Below are 18357 nucleotides of genomic sequence, written 5' to 3'. Positions count from 1 at the left end.
CAGTGCCAGGAGGCCACATTCGTCTGGATCAACTGACCTCGTCAGTGCCAACAGTGAAGTCTGTAACTGTGCTATGCAGCTCCCAAGTGGGACTCTATATGTGTTTGCATGTGTGTCCTGTATCCAGCTAAACTCCCCTTCCCCCAAGCTATTTAATTATGTCTTAGTCACTGACCTGGCAGACTGTTACTCTGAAGCTCCTCCATGTAGGATGAGAAATGAAAGGCAATTGAGGTAAATTAGGTAAAATGCTGACCAGTTGCTGTCTTTGAAGTTAAAAATAAAACAAGTTTTGAGTCATCCAGCCAGAGTCTACAGCAAAGGGAAAAAAGAACTCCTCCTTAGTATACTTACAACATAAATGGGCACAGGAAAAGAAAACCAAAGCTTAGCCTGAAGGAAATGTTTGACCCAGGACAGACATGCAGAGTGATCTCATTTCTGACCAACAATGCCTGCCTCTGACTTCAATTCTACCTTTCATCAGAACATAACACCTCTTGCTCTGAGTAGTTATCATTACTCAAGACTTGTGAAAAATTAAGTTATTCATGTGGGGCCAAATGTTGATCCAGATCTTACGGGTCAACTGAGTAATGGGGATATTTCTTCTTTTCCTTAAAACAGAATGGGATAAAAAAAATGCAATATCTCAGTGAAAGATCCACTGAAAGGCCATGGGCCTAATAAGTCATTGTTTTGTGGTGCAGTCAGATCTGGATTGACATCTTGGCTTTGATTGTGAGGTTTCTTACATGATTTTACTGACCAGGTCACTAGTCCTCACGACCAACACTCTGGTACATGACAAGGAAACACAAAAAAACGATTAGTCATAAATTCGCTGTGAATCCTCATTGTCGCTAGGTGATAGATCTTAATGTTTTTGGTGACTCGATAAACTTTCCTCTTAGGACGACCTTCAGGACGCCTTTTCTATTTATAACAAGATATTTGATGCATCAAAACAGACCATCTGAACACACATGATTTCCAGAGGTAATTTACTAAGCACCCACTTCAGGACAAAAGGTCAACTTTGCACAAGACCTCACTAACCAGTAGGTGAATTTCCATGAAGAGGCGCACATTCATTCTCTCGAGGGGATAAAACGCCTTCGACTTTAAGTCTCGACACCAAAAGCGATTCTGAGATCTCACACAAAAACCAGAACAATTGTAAAAGTTAGTACGTGTTTTTATTCACCATAAATACAGTATGCACTGCAAAGCTAGAATCAACATTACTGTCCTCAAATTCAAAGCTGAAGTACTATAATACATCTCATATCAACATTTGCATATCCAATTCCTCTAACCGTCTTACTGATGTAGCTGTAAACATTTTCTTTCTCCTGTTAAGCACTTGCACAATAGAAGTCACATATTTATATACACATTTCATATTTATCCACACCCAATCTCTCTACAAAGCATAGAAAAAATAAATTCCATTACATTTATTGTTACATTATTTATTATTACATTATGTATATTAGCTGATGATAAAGCAAGGGTTCATGGTTGACCACGAGTGGCATTTTGGCTGCATCTCTAAATAGCTTTCACAATCCTTTCACACCTCTGGACGATCTAAACGCAGCAGCCGGCTTTAAAGCACAAAGCCTCGGCCCCCTCTTTACATGCTGTGGGACAGAGAGTATCGACTGCAGCGTGACATAGCAAAAAGGAGACGCAATTTAGCAACTGCTGAGATGCAGTAAGTGGCAAATCCATCCATCCAATCTTTCATCCTTTTTTTAAGTAGAGTAAGCATTTATGGGTTCTGTGTCAATGAATTCTTCCCTCCTTCTGAAAATACACTATCGATCAGACATGAAGGGACAAAGTCAGATTCTTGTACAGCGACCTCTACCAGTCAGCTAATGCCCGACTGGATAAGTGAACACAAAGACGGGAGGAGGACATTTATTTTTCAACAGGGTGAATGTTTACTACGATTTAGGAGACCCCTTTCCTCCATCCTCTCCAGAGAACACTATATTCAGTGCCTTTCTGAATGATAACAGCCAAGCTAAGACCAATTCAAGCATGCTGTACATGTAGTGAAATCAGAAAAAAGGAAGAAGAGAGCATTCAGAGAGCCAGAACAATGCTACGTGAGGCACATTTCAGAGTTTGAGAGCGTGGTCTTGCCATGTGACTTGGCCTATGTACACTAATGACAGAGCCCAGCCGAAGGAGGTGGTGCAAGTTACTTGAGAGGACGCATGGGAGACATGGTCGTTCTCCTTCAGTGCATTTTGGACTCAGGAACACTCAAGGTTTAGGACATTTCTATAGTTACAAAAAGATTGATACCAGAATATTACATGGTGAATAATTTAGAAACCAATTTCATTTAGCTTGTATTAAAACATTATTTATGTGTCTGACGCTCATTACAGCAGTAGCAATGAAAGTCAAAGCTATACTTTCCCAAAGGTGAAATTAATACAAATGTTATGGTAACACAATGTTTGTAAAAAAAAAAGAAAAATGGCAAGAGGACAGAAGTTGCAAGGGTAATTGTAGCAAAGCCTTTTGTTTTAGGCAAAACAGTAACAAAACAATACAGCAATATAAAATGCAAAGAAGCAATTGATTTCGCACCAAAATAAGGCTATACAACACTGGTGGTGTGGTCGAGGTGAAGAGAGGAGAATCCAGACACCGACAGTTTACTTTTAATAATAGATGTGTCAAATGATTTATTTATTCCTCTCTACTCCCCTCTTCTCTCTTTTCCTCTGTCTGCCTGCTCTATTTTTTTAAGTCTGAAAAAGAGGGCAACCTGGTGGGAAGGGAGACAAGGCCAAGTTTTACAGCTTCATTTTAGATGGTGGAAGGAAAACCACAGAGGTGATATTATATTTTCATAATCACGGTCTACACACAGTAGACTCCCGCAGGTAACATGTTGCAGACAGGCTGCTGGATTTCTGTCCTGCTGTGATATTGTCTCCACCTCACTCGTCATCTCAGGGAGCAGGTGTTTGCTGTGACTGCAGTCTTATAATGACAGGGTGTGGCTTCAACAAGGGGCTGGAGGGACCTGTGAAATGACAATTGTCCCTCACTGGGAATCAGAGCATTGGTGTGATGAGAAGGCAAGAGCAGCTCAACTCACAATATCAGTGCCTGTATGTCAACATGTTAGGATCTTACAGCACAGCACAGCACAGCACAGGAAGGTCACTTGTGTGAGCTGTAAGTGGCACATTCTGCTCATGTGTATTGTTCTTTGTTTTTTGCCCTGCGTCCTTTCTGTTCTGAAAATAATACGTCAATTCCCAGCGTTGTTCAAAAAGGATACATATCCCCAAGTTATGCCACCACTGTCTCATGTTTCTACTATTGATTTCAGGCTGGCTAGTGCCTTGCAGGGAGCGTTAACGCTGGTGAAAGAAGGTAGCTCGGATCAGTTCAAGGTTCCAGAGTCAGGGGGCTACTACCTTGACGGAAAGAAGGGAATTTACTCCCCTTTTTCTTTGGCCCAATCCATTTTCTGTTAGCCTCTGGAAATAAGTGAACAATACATTCTATTCTTGTGATCCGAGATGATAAGGCCTGGAGCTTAACTTTTTCTTTTGTTTTTTAAACAAGTTTTAGATTTTTTTTCTTCCATCATAGATTTGCCCCTTGGCGTGGTTGTTGGCTCTCTTCCGTGAATTTCACCCCAGTGGTTCTATTATAATTTAGATCTCTACACAAAGCCTGCAGGGAGGCGAAGTGAGAAACATGGGAGAGTTTACCTGCCAGGCTGGTATCACCTTTGGGACAAGAGGATCTTTGAAAAGATTCAAGAGCAACGTGAGGATGGAGATGTTAGAGGCGCGGAGAGGCAAACAATACTGTATAGGGAGCTCAGTGCCTTGGGGTGTTTTTTTGTTTGAGGAAGTAGGAAGGGTTATCTAAAAGAAACATTATATTTTGTCTATTATTTACATTTTGAAAACAAAACTTAGGAACTTATTTGCGACATTTTCTTATTATACAGGGGCATTATTCAGCGATAGCAAACGCATATCTAAGCAATTCACATAAAATTACATCACCCCACTCAAAACACTGTCAGCTACTGAAGCCACCAGTTACTGCAGAACCATTAAAAAGACACAATTTAGAAGTTCTCCAAGCCTCCTCTGGGTCTTAGTGAACGTTTCTTATATGCATGTGAAGAGAGTCACTTCATCCTTGACTAAGAAGGTTTACAGCAGATTGTGTTGTTGACTATAATGAGGAGCAAGAAGCTTCCAAAACTGCATCATCTAAAAAGTTTGCAAAAGTGAGGCATCTGAAATGTCTTCAGTGACTCAAATTTGACTTTCTGGCACATCATTTTTCCCCCCCACAAACCACAATGCACATTGTTATTTACTACAGTCTAAATGATAAAAAGGCAGCAAAAGAAATGTGGCGTATATTGCTTAACAGAAATGTCACTTGAGATGGATTTGAAATGAGCCGAAGTTACTACTGTGTATCCCGATTCCCAATTCCGGACATGAGGAGGCCTCTCAGATGATTGGCCAAATGTCTTCAAGACACACAGCAAAAGTCCAGTTGCCTTTGACTGACTAGAGTTAGATGTTCCTGATTACTGAACCTGTTCAGAGACAGAGCTGTGGATCATCCTGCTGTCAATGCTGTCTGCTACAGCTGCCAGTGCTGTCCCGCCATGTCTGCTGCAGCTGCTGGACGTGCTGAAAGGCTCTCTGGGTGATGTTAAGAGCTGGGTGGACCTTCCTCAAACTGGGCTCTCCGATCAGAGACAAACCACACAGCCCTAAGTAGGCATGGAGAGGGTCTGGGGGACAGAAAATGGAGAGAAAGGCGGAGAGGGAAGGAAAAAGGGGCATAGTGAGGGATGAAAGAGTGAGAGAAAGGAGGGGAAAAGAGAGAAACTAGGTCAGAGATGGTGACATGTTTCACAGCAGGAGCACCTGCATGTGACAGGTCTGCAGACTTGAACAGAGGTAAGAAGACGATAGTGTTGGTCACCTCACTCTCCATTACTGAATCAATAAAACAATAATGTATTTCCCATTAGAAACACCATTATGCAGAAGCATTGTTTCTGTTGTACTACTCCTTTAAGAAGATATAAATAATGCATATAGGTCGGCCCCAAGCTTATTTACTTCCCATGGGACCAGAATAAAAGCTTTACAGTCCAGTAAGTGGACCAGTAATTGAATTATAATTAAATGACAGATGATTGGACACTGACATCAGAATCAATCAAAGGACCATTAGCTGCATCCATCAGGATCCATATTGGTTTAAACTCAAGGTTGTACAGAAGAAAGAGAAAGGTTGGAGTCTGGATTAGTCCAAAATAATGTTTCAATTTAGATTTATATCACAAATTGCAATACAGGCCAATTGTATATAAAATTACATGAAATTAAAGTATTTTGGACAATTGAAACTGCAGAACATTAACAAGGTAAAACCACAATATCATTATTGAATTATTGCAGTACTTCAGAGAAATGGCCATTTGATTTTTTTTAAACTATTTTGGATTAAAATCATCAACCGTTCCAGTGGAGGAGGGTTCATGATAAACAGTTATAAGCTTGTGCTCCTTTGTGAACTTGGATAAATTGGATTTTCCAAACTCTGCATTGAAACCAGACTACCAGCACAATTATAGTCATATTTGTGACGTTATTGATGAACCATTCTTTTTCTTTAAACTTTTCAAAAACCCTTATTTTAAGCCACTTTGGGGCAGCAGAAAAGCAAGCTGTGAACACGACAACATTGATACATCATCACCTTTAAGTTCATTTGGAGTTGTGTTACCTGGTAGGGCTGAAGGATTTGGGAAAAATATATTGTAGTTGCGATATGATACACCATATTGGAGGGAATGATCATTTGCTCATCATTATTCTCATTGAAAAGTATATTTTTGCGAGGATCTGTATCAAGTCTGTAGAATATGATTTTAGGCCCTGACATGTCTGCAGCACCACACTATTCAGAATGGAAGATATTGCGCCTCCTGCGATTTCTATAAATATATTGCGATAACCAGAAAATTACTACCTGGCCAAATCCAATATTTAGTTCCTTTTCGTGTTGTTTTTGGTCTGCACCAGCTCCTGAGGAAAATATCTGTTTGTTTTTTTTAGCTGTACTCAACTAGGTTCACTAGTTAGTCACTAAACGTGTCTGTCTGCCGTTTAGTGCTGAGGAGGTAGTGTGAACTTGTTTTTTGTTGAAAACAGCTGCTTCCTGCTGCATTTTGATCACAATAACTGTTTGCTGGTGGGGCTTTAAAGGCAGGAGAAACCCAGAAACAACAAGGCTTTCCTCCATGTTGTTTTGGCGTTTCAGTCAATTTGGTTAAGCAATGTGCAGTTCAGTGGGCAGGGATTGCTTCAACAGAAACAAAACAGGAGCAAGTTGTGCAACCGGCATCACATACTGTTAATTATACTGCCCAAACGGAGAATGGATTTTCAACATAGAGACCATTCAAACTAATCAATACAAGACTTTACAAGAGGCAATGGCAAAAGCAAATTCTTATGATATTTTGATCCGTGGTCCATCACTTGGGCAATGAAAAGAGCTGCGGAAATGTTTTTTTACCGAGACTCAATTTGATCAATTTGGGCTGAAACTTTACCAACTGTTCCTAACATGAAAACTGATGAGGACCTGAATTCCTACTTGGAGAGCAACTGTGGACAGAACCAGGTTTGTGTCAAATGTTCAAAGTACATCCATTGGCTATATTTGGTCTAGATCTGCTTGACAAGTACACAGCATATTCAAGTGCAATGCTATCTGTAGCCAAGGTGCAAAGAGTCCCTTTTATTTCCTGAAAATCTTTTGTTCAGTGACATTTACAAGGCGTTATCAATACAGTGTCTGTTTTGCCTCATTGTTTCTTCCAGCCTATCGTCCCTGCCCTGTTACTGTAATGTGAGGAGCTCCATCTCCTATGTCCTCGGGCTACCTATGAACAATCGCCTCATCAATTACACATCGCAAGTAAGAACACACACACACACACACACACACACACACACACACACACACACACACACACACACACACACACACACACACACACACACACACACCATTGCAGTTTCGAATTACAAGAGCTTTTCCATTGATCTAAAGTAAAACTGTCAACCACAACTCCACCCTGACCTCTCTGCACCTGTGGAGGTCAGGGAACAAGCTGTTCAGTGGAAATAAAAAAAGAACAAAAGATCCAACATCTTTTCCACCTTGATGAGAGATCTTTGAAGCTACTGAAAATAAAACAGAAACAATATGTTGAACAACCACCTCAGTCTATTTGTGTTTCTGCCACATGGACATTAAAGATGCCATTCAGCCCTAACCACTCCCCTTCTGTTGCCTTTAAAGCGGTAAATGGTGTAGTAACTTTTGGACTAATTCCCATCTATTAGCATATAAATATATTAAAATATTTAATACGCTATACATAGTTTGATCCTAGATTATCCCTCTCATGTTAGAGGATATTTAAATATCCTCTGAGGTCAAACACTAACGTCTTGAGTGTCTCCTTTTGTGGTCGGGCGATCTCTCCAAAACATATAGCTCATCTATTAGTCTACGGGAGCTGACGGCCCACAGCTGCAATATAAGAGTTAAGATAGGCCCAAGGTATTCAGACTGGCAAGGTAAGAGAGACGCTTTGACTGTCTTACTTAGAATGTGTTGACTAGGATTTGAGGAGCCATCTAGGAGATCCATCTTTAGGTAAACCTTTTATGGAATGACTCGTTTAGGATCAATTTTGAAAGAGAGCGGCTGGTTGGCAGAATGGATGGTGGCAGACAATGTGACCGCATCTCTGCTTGTACTGTCCATTATCTATTCTCCTGGTTCAAGATCTAATAAATCTTCAGCTTCTTTGGTTTCCAGTACTCTGCTCGTTAAGATTGTCCCTCACACATGGGATTTGCGCTCTTACTTTGACAGATATCCCCTACAATACAAAAAAACTGAAGACCCATACAAACAACCATGGCAGTATTCTGTTATTGGCTTTCATCTAGTGTCTTTTTATTTGCACTGTGAACGTCTAATGCAACATGTTCCTGTAATAGCCACCTCTGCAATTCAAAACATTTACCTGGATGGCTGTCGGGCCACTTGGCAAACCCTCCCACCAACCGATCCTGCGTGGACAGGATGAAGCTCCTGTTCTTGTCAAAGTTTGTATACTGGAACACATCTAACAGCTGGGACAGGAGAGAGGGTGGGGGACGGGTGTGAGAGAAAATAAGTTTTACCAGACAAACATAAAAACTAGGGATATATTGATATACCATTCTTGCTATATTGTGATAAAGAAATGTAACAATGCTGTCGTAAGACTGTGGTGATATTAAATTGTTATTTATAGCTTTGCTCTACTATGTTTCCTTGTCAAAAACTATTTTTTGTTTAAATAGCAGAGCCAAGAGTCATACTAGCCAAGAAGACAGACTCCTGTCATCCTTTGCGTGCAAGCCATTACGCAGCATTCAGTTACTGCGAGGAACTATTAACTGGTTATTAAAACAGTCTCAATGTAGCACTAATGCCTCTATATGACCTACATAAGTAAACCATTTCATCCTACGACCTGCAGCACGGCATCAGTGGCTCCTCCACCGACCAGGAGCAGCTAGGTGAAGCTTTGTTCTTGGCCAGAGGAGGAGCCGCAGACGCCGATGCACAGGAGGTGGAGAGCTCTGCGCCATGGCAGTAGCAGCTCTCCTTTTTTTGCACATGCTTAGGTCATGGCTACTTTATTTTACTAAAGAAGAAAAGCAGAAGCACTTTGAGTTAAAAGGAAAACTAATTTGATAGGAATAAAAATGCTGCAATGTCAGATTACTTATTTGTTAAAGAACTTTTTCTTTAAGTCATAATATTTATTCATTTTTTTATATCGTCATAAATATTGTATCATTGAATCTTTATGGTGATATCATCGTACAGGTATAGTGACATCCTTAATAAAAACTAATATAATATAATATAAATCACAGTTATTTCTATAGTTTCAAAAACATTTTCAATACCAAAGATGCGGCGCATGTTGTGTTTAGAAAAAGACATAATGCTTTTATCATTGCAATTAATTTCACAAAAAGGTGGATTGCTGCAATCTCCATCTGTATAGATGCTGGTGGAGGAAACATGAAGCATTAATCTTTGCCAAACTTCACTTTTGCCATATACAAATATTCTGTTTGCGTGTGCGCTGTCGTCCCTCTGGCACTGTTTTGACCCAGAAATATACAGTTTTCCTGTATCGTGTTTACTTATGTCTGTGTGTGTGTGTGTGTGTGTGTGTGCGCGCATTTCCGGCTTACTCATAGATAGTTGCAGTTTGCTCACAGTTTTCTGGACCGTGTGTGCATGCATGTACCTCTGGCATAGTTATGACCCACATGCTGAAAGGTTTGTTCACAGGTTTTTTTGAGATGTGTGTGTGTGTGTGTGTGTGTGTGTGTGTGTGTGTGTGTGTGTGTGTGTGTGTGTGTGTGTGTGTGAGAGATTAACCCAGTTGTTTCGGCAGTGTAAGTATATACATCAGTGGTATTTAAAAAATGTTTTAAATATTGTACTTAAATGCACTAAACATGTTAATGCATGCAAAAGTGTGTTACAGCAGTCTGTACCTCTAGCGTAGCTCCCACCCAAAAGGAGTAGCATGTGTCTACAGGTTTGTTTGGGCGCCCGTGGAAGCCGCTCTGCTGCCTCATGATACACCAGCGCCGGATCCTGTCCAGCTCCCGCTGACTCAGCGCTTCCTCCAGTCGACCCATCAGACACAGAGAGGCTATGGCGCAGTACGTCCAGCCACCTGGACACACAGACAGGCAGGTGCATGACACGCATGCAGGGGATATGCACAATTCATAACAAAAAATAATCCAATTAAATGAGACTGATTTTTGACAACGTATTAAAACTCAAAAAGCCGTTCCAGTGATTCACCCCGACATGTTTGGATGACAAATAGATGATTACAGGGAACTGCAGTAAAAGCAGTATGTATGTGTGTGTGTGTGTGTGTGGGGGTCTTTTACAGAAAAGATATTTGATTGCATGCAGCTACTCTCATTTTCCACCTTTCTATGGAATTTATCAACTAAGGCGATACCAAATAGTTTGACACTTCATTCATAATGTTTACATTCAAATTCTAAAAAGCAATATTACAATGCTGTGCAACTTCTTCTTCGCCCGTCTATTCACTCTGGTTCACCCGGTATTTCTGCACAGTTGCAGAGAAAAGATTAGGCCACACTAATAGTATTAGTATTATTACTATTTATAGAATTAGATTCCAGTGGTGGCTGTGTAGGATTGTTTCCAACTTGTGTAATAAAAACATTTCCTTAACTCCAGAGCATTTTAAATTCAAAGTCAAAATGTGTTCACAACGGACAAAACACTTGTTTGTTTGCCTGCTTGCCGCACACAAAGAGAGGCACGCACTTAAACACACAGTTCTAATCATTAAGCAGAAAGTGTGTAGGAGTACCGTGTTAGAACAGTGATAACGCCATGACATCTTTCAGGACCTTTGCCTCGCTCAGAGTTACTCCTTACTATAACACTATTTTAGGAGCAATGAAATTCATGCAGCGGCTGGCATTACTGCAGTTTCACAAGCATCTCGGAGAACTACGGTGGCCTTCAGGTAACGTAATAATGCAAGAGACCCTCTACAACATCGCGGATTCTGTACATGTAAATATGAAGGCCTCATTCTAAGGTAAAGAAAAAACATGGTTCTTAGTTTAAAGGTGATTATAAACCGATGAAAACATAGCTATGAATATTTTATTCCATTTCTGCTTATAGATTACCCTAAATACTACACACTGGCCCTTTAAAGAAAGTTGATATAATAATAATTTTAAAAGAACTCATACCTCATTTAATCCAACAAATCACTTTTTATTTTAAGGGTGAACATGGCCGTTATGGCTGCATTATTTTTTACACCTTTCTGCATAATAATTAAAAACTTTTGAGAGAAATAAATATGCTTTAGGAAGGAATGCAGAATTTTTAGAGCTGGAGTCATACACGCGTTTATCGATTTGATGACAGGCTGTTAGCACAGCCACAAGTAGCAACTAGCAGTCACTTTCTACAACCCACTTGTCAACTGCCTTATTATCACCATGCCTTTAACTCATCCCTAAACACCCCCACCATCCCTGGCTGGTTATCTGTGTTTGCGTGTGTGCTCATGTGTGATGGAGAGAAACAAAGAAAAGGTGGGCGTGAAGAAGTGTGTGGGTCAGGGGTGTAGATCAGCCTCTAATCAAACATGTCTAGCTCACTATCTGCTGGAGGCACAGGAAGATCGGGGGGGGTGGGGGGGGGTGAACATAAATCTGATGTGCGGGAAACCAAAACAGATTATTCTAACAGTAGGTTTGGGACAAATCTTCACACTTGAACGTAACTATTTTCCCTCACGAGCCACAGTACGTTACTCTTGGAAACCAACAATTTGGAAATTTCCACTGTCTCAGAAAACCAGAGTACATAGCCTAAAGATAAATAAAATACTGGAAAAATAGAAGCCAACCACACTGAATACACATGGAGAAAGTTAATTCATTACCCTGGCACCTAGTTTCTGTAATACCATGGTTCACTTATTGAACTAAACAGTGGCTCAAACACAATCCTCTACAAAAACAGTGCAAGAGTCTGTGCACATTTAAAGCACACAGTGTGGGAGGTCTTGGTGCTGAAAAAACACACACTTCAAGGGCGGATGGGTAATGGGCATCTTCTGTATATCTCCACTGATGTGTAATCAGCCCTCAGACAGAGGTTGGCTGGTTTGCAGAAGATAGTCGAGTCTCAATGAAGACTGTAATCAGAAGTTTAATTTATCGCAAGGAGGAAAATTACCAAGATCTGCCCCATCAAACGCTTTTACTTTTTGTATAGATTTAATTTATGGAGTCTGGCACGAAGTTAACAGGAAATGCCACCTTTACCATGTCGAAAAGGTAGCGTTGGGTATGCTCCAAGCGTTGCTTTGAAATGTGTTTGTGTGCGTCTCTAGGATGAAGGCTTTTGTGTTAGAATAATAACGTTTAATTTGAGTGGGAGGGGGGTGGGGGGGATTAATGAGGACAATGTATCTACAGAGATGGGTTTTAATGGTTAATCCTTTAAACCAGTTACTCCCATAAGCCACTTTCATTCCCTGTACGACACAGCAACGCACCCAAAATATTTTTTGACCTGACATTCAGAAAACAGACAGTTTTACTCTTCTTCTTTGAGTTACCTCACCACCCCCCCGATGTGCATACTGAATTCCAACTCACATTTCTGTTATATGCAACTTATACTCACCATGTGACTCTCGCCCAGCTCCCTGGCCAAACCCATTGTCGTACGACTGCGAGGAGGACAAAGAAGAGCCATTCAACGACAAGCTATATTTCATCTGCCATGAAAGGTTAATGTGACATTAACAGACATTAGTGTCAGAAGAGGCTGAACTGCATACATTTGGTCCATGTATTTATTCATACTAAACCTCATAATTTATAGCTGGATTTAAACAAACATGCATTTTATTACAGGACCAACAACTAACTTGTCTTGCCAAACAAATGTTGGAATCCACCCACCAGCATGTAGCCAGTGGATAAATATATCTTTCAGACATGGACCACAGTTAACTGTTAACTAATTAACTGAGCTTCCATCTCTCGTCTGTGTGCGAGGGAGAAATAGAGAGTCATACACACCCTGCGCACAATAAAGAAACCATGTAATGAAACACTCTTGTGTTAAATGTCTTCAACTTATAATAAGCTTTAGTTTAGAGGTGGATGGCTCTCTGCTCTGGGGACTTGAGTTGTACAAGAGACTGAGGTGGCGGGCATAAAGTCAATGCCTCACACAGACCGCTTTGATGTGTCAAACACACGTCTGATGGAAAAGCAAACACTGAGGCTAAAGTGAGGGTTTCAGCTAAACATCAGTCAACGATCTGAAAAAATTATCACTGAAGTGCCACATCATGAAATTGGAACAGGGTGTTGTTCTCCTGGTGAGGAGGAGAAACCTGCTACAGCTTTAAGACTATGATGCACTGCTCAACCCCCCCCTGTATTTATTATAAATGAAGTATTTCTAGGCAGAGTGCCGCCTACTGAAGGTGGGTGGCCTATTCTCCCCATTCAAGTCTAAAGGCACTGCTTTGAATGGTGCAGAAAAAAAAAAAGGTTTTACCAAATAGGGAGCCGTCCTGTAATATAAGTCTCACTGTATTCATTTAAATTCAACATGCAGTTTAATGCTGATGTTTTTAACCTCTACTCACCAAACTTCCTCTGATGTACTCAATGGCCTTTTGGATGTCCATGCCTGACCAGTCATCCAGCATGTAACAGATACTGACTGCACAGTAGATAAACCGTATATCATTTTCACTTCCTTCTGGCACTGCGTAGAAACTGGATGCAAGAAAAAAAACACAGAAAGCCACAAAGACAGGAGAGTTACACAAATGTCTATGTTCAGAATTTATAGCATTTTGGTCGGCTGAAATTGAAGAGTTAGCTCAGATGTATGTCTGAAGATAATGTTATCTGCCAGACATGATATAAACAATGTATGTGTGTGTGTGTGTACAACTACTGCTTTAGGACCAAATGTGAGTTTATGTCAGTCCACATTAAAACGCACAATGGAGTAGGATTTTCCTTAAAAAAAGAAAACATGTATAGACTCAAACTGAAATAATCCCTCTATACGTGTGTGTCTGTATCTGCAGAAACCTTGCCCTCCGGCCTGTGTTTTCTCTTTTCTTTTCATTTTGCTGTGTTTGGGACATTTCTGGGCTTCAACCTCTATAAAAACTAGCGACTGGGTGCCAGATCGTAAGCACGCATCCAAGAAGCTCCGAAAATGGCGCAAATATAGTGTGGCGAAACAGCAAGCGGTCAAAGCTTGTTCCAAACGACAGTGAATCTGGGGTTGGCTTCCACCCACTGACGAGCTCCTTTACCCCCTTTGGAGGACGGGCAAACTATGAATGCTGTGTTTACAAACCGCAACCGACAAATCCTACTCATTCTGCCTTTAAGGCTGCTAGTGTTTCATGACATCAGGTATATTTGAGTCAGAGTGAAAGTGTCAGCATAAATCAGAGTGCAAGTGCAAGTTTGTGTGCGTGTGTACACACTGACCTGCCGTCCTCCAGCTGCAGTGCTCTGAGACCAGCCAGACAGGCCTGTTTGTTAACTCGGCTCAGGTCGTCTCCCAGTATTAGCAGCGAGCAAAGGCCAGTGTAGGTCATGGCTACATGGCCACTGTCATATGGATGAAGCACACCTGGACCCTGAAGAAATATCAAAATGATAGATATTATTCATACAAGTACAGTGGAAAGAAAAACACAACAGGTAATAGTAGTTATTAAAACATCCGGAGAAAAATAAGCATTTTAAAAACAACGACAAGACTAAACAGTTCAAGTATTTATCTACCAACTATGTCTCCATGGGGATAGCTAAGTAACGCCAAATGTTACAAACATTACATTACATACATGGCAGAACCCCCTGATGTGGAAGAAAGGATTGTTACAATGATTAAAATGGTTTAAAAATATGTTGAGAAGGATTCATGCAAATGGAAAAATAGAGAAGAAATGGGATCACAGCAATGATTATATTTACCCAAAATATATCTTCAGACTAATACAAAGGGAGGGGGCGCTTCACATTTGACATACAAGACACACTATTTGGTCCAACTTGGGATCACATCTTAAAAGTGTGAGGTGTGAAGTAAGGCAGTACCTTAGTGCTGTAAGGAATTCCAATATGTGACGATCCTCGAAATCCACAACGACTAAGGTTAGCTTCTGGAAGAGAATAACAGAAGGGAAGGTAGAAATGTATAAAGGCATTATGTATTTGTAAACATCAAGAGAAACTGGAACAAGAAAGTCGTAATCTCTATTACTGTCTCACAAATTAGGTCTCATTCTGTCTGTATTGATCTTCTGCAAAGTGCTGCAAAGATGCTCAGCTAGCTAAACAAGTGTACTGCTGCCATCTACTGGCCATGATAGAAACATCAGATACAGCAGGACACAATTAACAAAACGTCATCATACTAGCACTTTGAGTTTTGTTTACGCAAATGAAAAGTGCGCCTATAAATACAACTTATTATTATACTGCAAAGAGTGCACAATATGCTAGTCAGTTTCAACATATCACAACCAAACTGCTCTGAGAACTTTTTTAAAATGTGTCACACATGATCATAGCACTATTGCTGACTTCCATCCATCCATCCATCCAGAAAGGGTCTACAATATACATATATATTTTCAGCAGTCAAGCCAGAAAGGGTCTACAATATACATATATATTTTCAGCAGTCAAGCCAGAAAGGGTCTACAATATACATATATATTTTCAGCATACTTATGTTGCTAACCAAACTTTGATTTAAAAATATAAACGGTACCTACAACAACATCAGGGACAGAAGTGACAAATTATGAGATTTTACATTTAATGACAGAAAAACAGCCAGACAGCAAACATATGGCAGCAGCAAAAATGAGACCAATCAAGCACAGCTATCCCGACATGATTTCTGTTGATGTCTTGAATAATGAACTAACTGGGCATCTTAACAGATGGCACAGAGTAGCTTGTTAGAGACAGAAAAAAACAAGTCATTAAATATTTAGAGACCAACTTTCCCTGATGAACAGAGACACAGTTGGAACAGGTAAGGTGAATCCAAAAAGTATGAAAATATTTCACAGACTTTGAAGTTTGACAACTCTGAAGTTGTCCTCCTCATCTCCCACCTTGATGATCCATAGACCTTTACCCACACACTTGTATTCTAAAACATTAATATAATAATTTACCTAAAATATTTCAAGAAGTATTTAAGCATGAAACTTCTTAAAGTTAGACCGAGCCACATAACTCTATTCCAGCAAAATCAGTGACTGGTAACGTTTGTGCACACTTTCTCCAGAATCATCAACTTTAAGCTTCCTGCTCTGGAAATTTAGAAACCTTGTGTGCAAAAGTGTCCGCACAAAGTCTGCACGTTACAAAAATGAGAGCATTAGTTGCACCTTTTATAAGCTAGCCTCTATACCACTAGTGTCCATTCTTCAAAGTATTTTCTTTCTTTCTTTCTCAAAAGTTGAAGCAATACTGGAATTTTCTGGTCATAGTGTCAGAAAAATCCCAAATCATTCATTTGTCCAATTAGGAACCCAAGAAGCCTTTTGTGAAGCCCTGTGTGTCAGAGGGGATTACGCTTCATTCAACCTACTCATGATGTAGGTAGGTGCTTTGAAAAACAACCTTTGATTTCCATCCATCTACTTAAACCTCAAACCTTTTATATAATGAACGGTTTAAACTTAGTTTATTTACAGTCAGGTGTGAAAAAGTGAGAAGGTCTTACGGTCTTCTGTGGGCAGAACCTGTAATGAGTAGATCCACTCAATCATGGTGTTCCTATCAATCACATCCAGAGCGTCCAGCACATCGAGACCAGACAGGGCAAAAAATATGATCGTTAACCTGGAAAGAAGGCAGATAGCATCCATTAATTTTTTATTATTTAACCCATTTGTGATCGCCAATTTTAATTTCCTTTGGTGGAAGTGTTCTCTGTGCTTGGACAAATCTGAAGAGAAATATCAGCCAACCATTTGGCAAACAAAATTGAGTTTTTCTCATTACACTATATTTAGTCTTTGGGCACATGGGAAGACTAGTCCCGTGTGACCAAAGATGTATGATAAGAAAATGGTTGCATCTCAGAAACTACAAGGAGCACTATCAAAGTAGTTGATATCTATAAATTGATAACAAGTTGAATATCAAAGATATGCACACATATGCAATGTCAAAAAATAGACTTTCAATAACGCTAAAGTTTGGGTTTTTCCTCATTTTTCTAAAATTCTGGATTTGACTATTGATAAAAGAGTGATGCTTTATGTGATTTAAAAATGTTAAAGTTGTTAACCCTATACTTGTTCAATGAATTTCCCTAACGTATTTCAAGACTTTAGACCAATTGGAACAAATGTGTTAATTTTCCTAATCATACTAAATATAGTCTCTGGGCAAAAATTGATTAAATTAATGGACATAAAGGATCCACATATACAAGTTAGAAGAATGATTGCAAGGTCAAAGATATTCATCTAATCATTGGAAACATAAACTGGCAGTGCATAGTTATATTAAATTACTGGGTGATTAAACACAATTTAAAACAATATCTTTAATCAAATAAAAATAGCCTGATTGGCTAACATTTAGCTGTTAGTTAAGTTTAGCTTAAACTGGAGAGATATTAGTTAAGTTTACAAATGAAAAACCTATCCAATTAAACAGTCAAATTAGTCTGAAGTTCACTTTCAAATAAGCCTTATTCCTATGATAACTACTAACGTTTTCTAATTATTTTAACTGGGCGTCGTGTCCTGCTCTAGCGTTAGTTTTCGGTTTTATTAACGTTATATATATATGTCATAACTTCACTAGCATTGCTGATGTTAGCAAGCCGGCTATGCTAAGTAGCACTAGCCTTCATTCAAAACGGATGAACCACAGCTAGCTTGAATGCTAGTCAAGTTATTCAGCAAAACATATGAACTAAAGCAACATTTTTCATTCCAGTAAATGTACCTTGTTGTTTCCAGCGAGGCGTATCTCTCAGGCAACACCTGTAGTGTTCTCTGGAAGAATCGTACATGTCTATCTCTTAAAAAGTCTATTTGCTCAAATTCTTCAAACTGGCTCTCCTCTTCCGCCATCTTTGCATCCGCACCTATGAGGAATCTTTTCCGGTACATTGTTTTTTCAAAATAAGAGTTCACACTACAGAGCAATGTACAAAAAGGGGAGAAGTTTTATCATTATTATTGTTAGTGTTATTATTATTACTGTGTTTTATTGTTATGATAATAATATCAATAATAATAGAAGAGACTTAAAAGAAGACACCGACTCAGACAGCCTTATTTTCTCTTGCAGGTCCTTCCAGAGCCTAAGAGCGCTAATTGCAAAAAAGCTCTGTCCCCATTAGTTTTCAGCCTGGACTCTGAAAGACACAAAAGTAAATAATGCAAAGAGGCTAAAACAGGTGTGTTGTGACCGTACCTCTTGGTTCTGCTTTAAAGCCTATTTGCTGATTTTCAAAGGTTTTTAAAAAAAAGAAAAGGCTGTTTTATCTCTTTTGAAGACAAAACAAGTATGCATTATATGGATTGTATTTTTGGATATGACTTCTGTGTGAATACAA

The 18357-nt window shown here is 39.6% G+C and overlaps 1 protein-coding gene across 1 annotated transcript; it reads right to left on the bottom strand.

The window, feature by feature from the left end:
• Window positions 1–1180: 1180 nt before the first annotated feature.
• On the bottom strand, window positions 1181–17869 carry pggt1b (protein geranylgeranyltransferase type I, beta subunit). Its single transcript, XM_029440098.1, has 9 exons — window positions 17742–17869; window positions 16504–16622; window positions 14856–14920; window positions 14241–14392; window positions 13373–13505; window positions 12394–12439; window positions 9678–9862; window positions 8138–8246; window positions 1181–4810 (listed from the first exon to the last, which is right to left on the bottom strand). The coding sequence occupies exons 1-9, from the start codon at window positions 17867–17869 to the stop codon at window positions 4644–4646; spliced, it is 1104 nt and encodes a 367-aa protein (XP_029295958.1). The 3' UTR covers window positions 1181–4643.
• Between the last annotated feature and the right edge of the window lie 488 nt (window positions 17870–18357).

Source organism: Cottoperca gobio, chromosome 9, assembly GCF_900634415.1.
Source record: "Cottoperca gobio chromosome 9, fCotGob3.1, whole genome shotgun sequence".
Classification (NCBI taxonomy): domain Eukaryota; kingdom Metazoa; phylum Chordata; class Actinopteri; order Perciformes; family Bovichtidae; genus Cottoperca; species Cottoperca gobio.
Note: the sequence above shows the minus strand (reverse complement) of the source record. Positions and strands in the feature narration are given on the sequence as shown.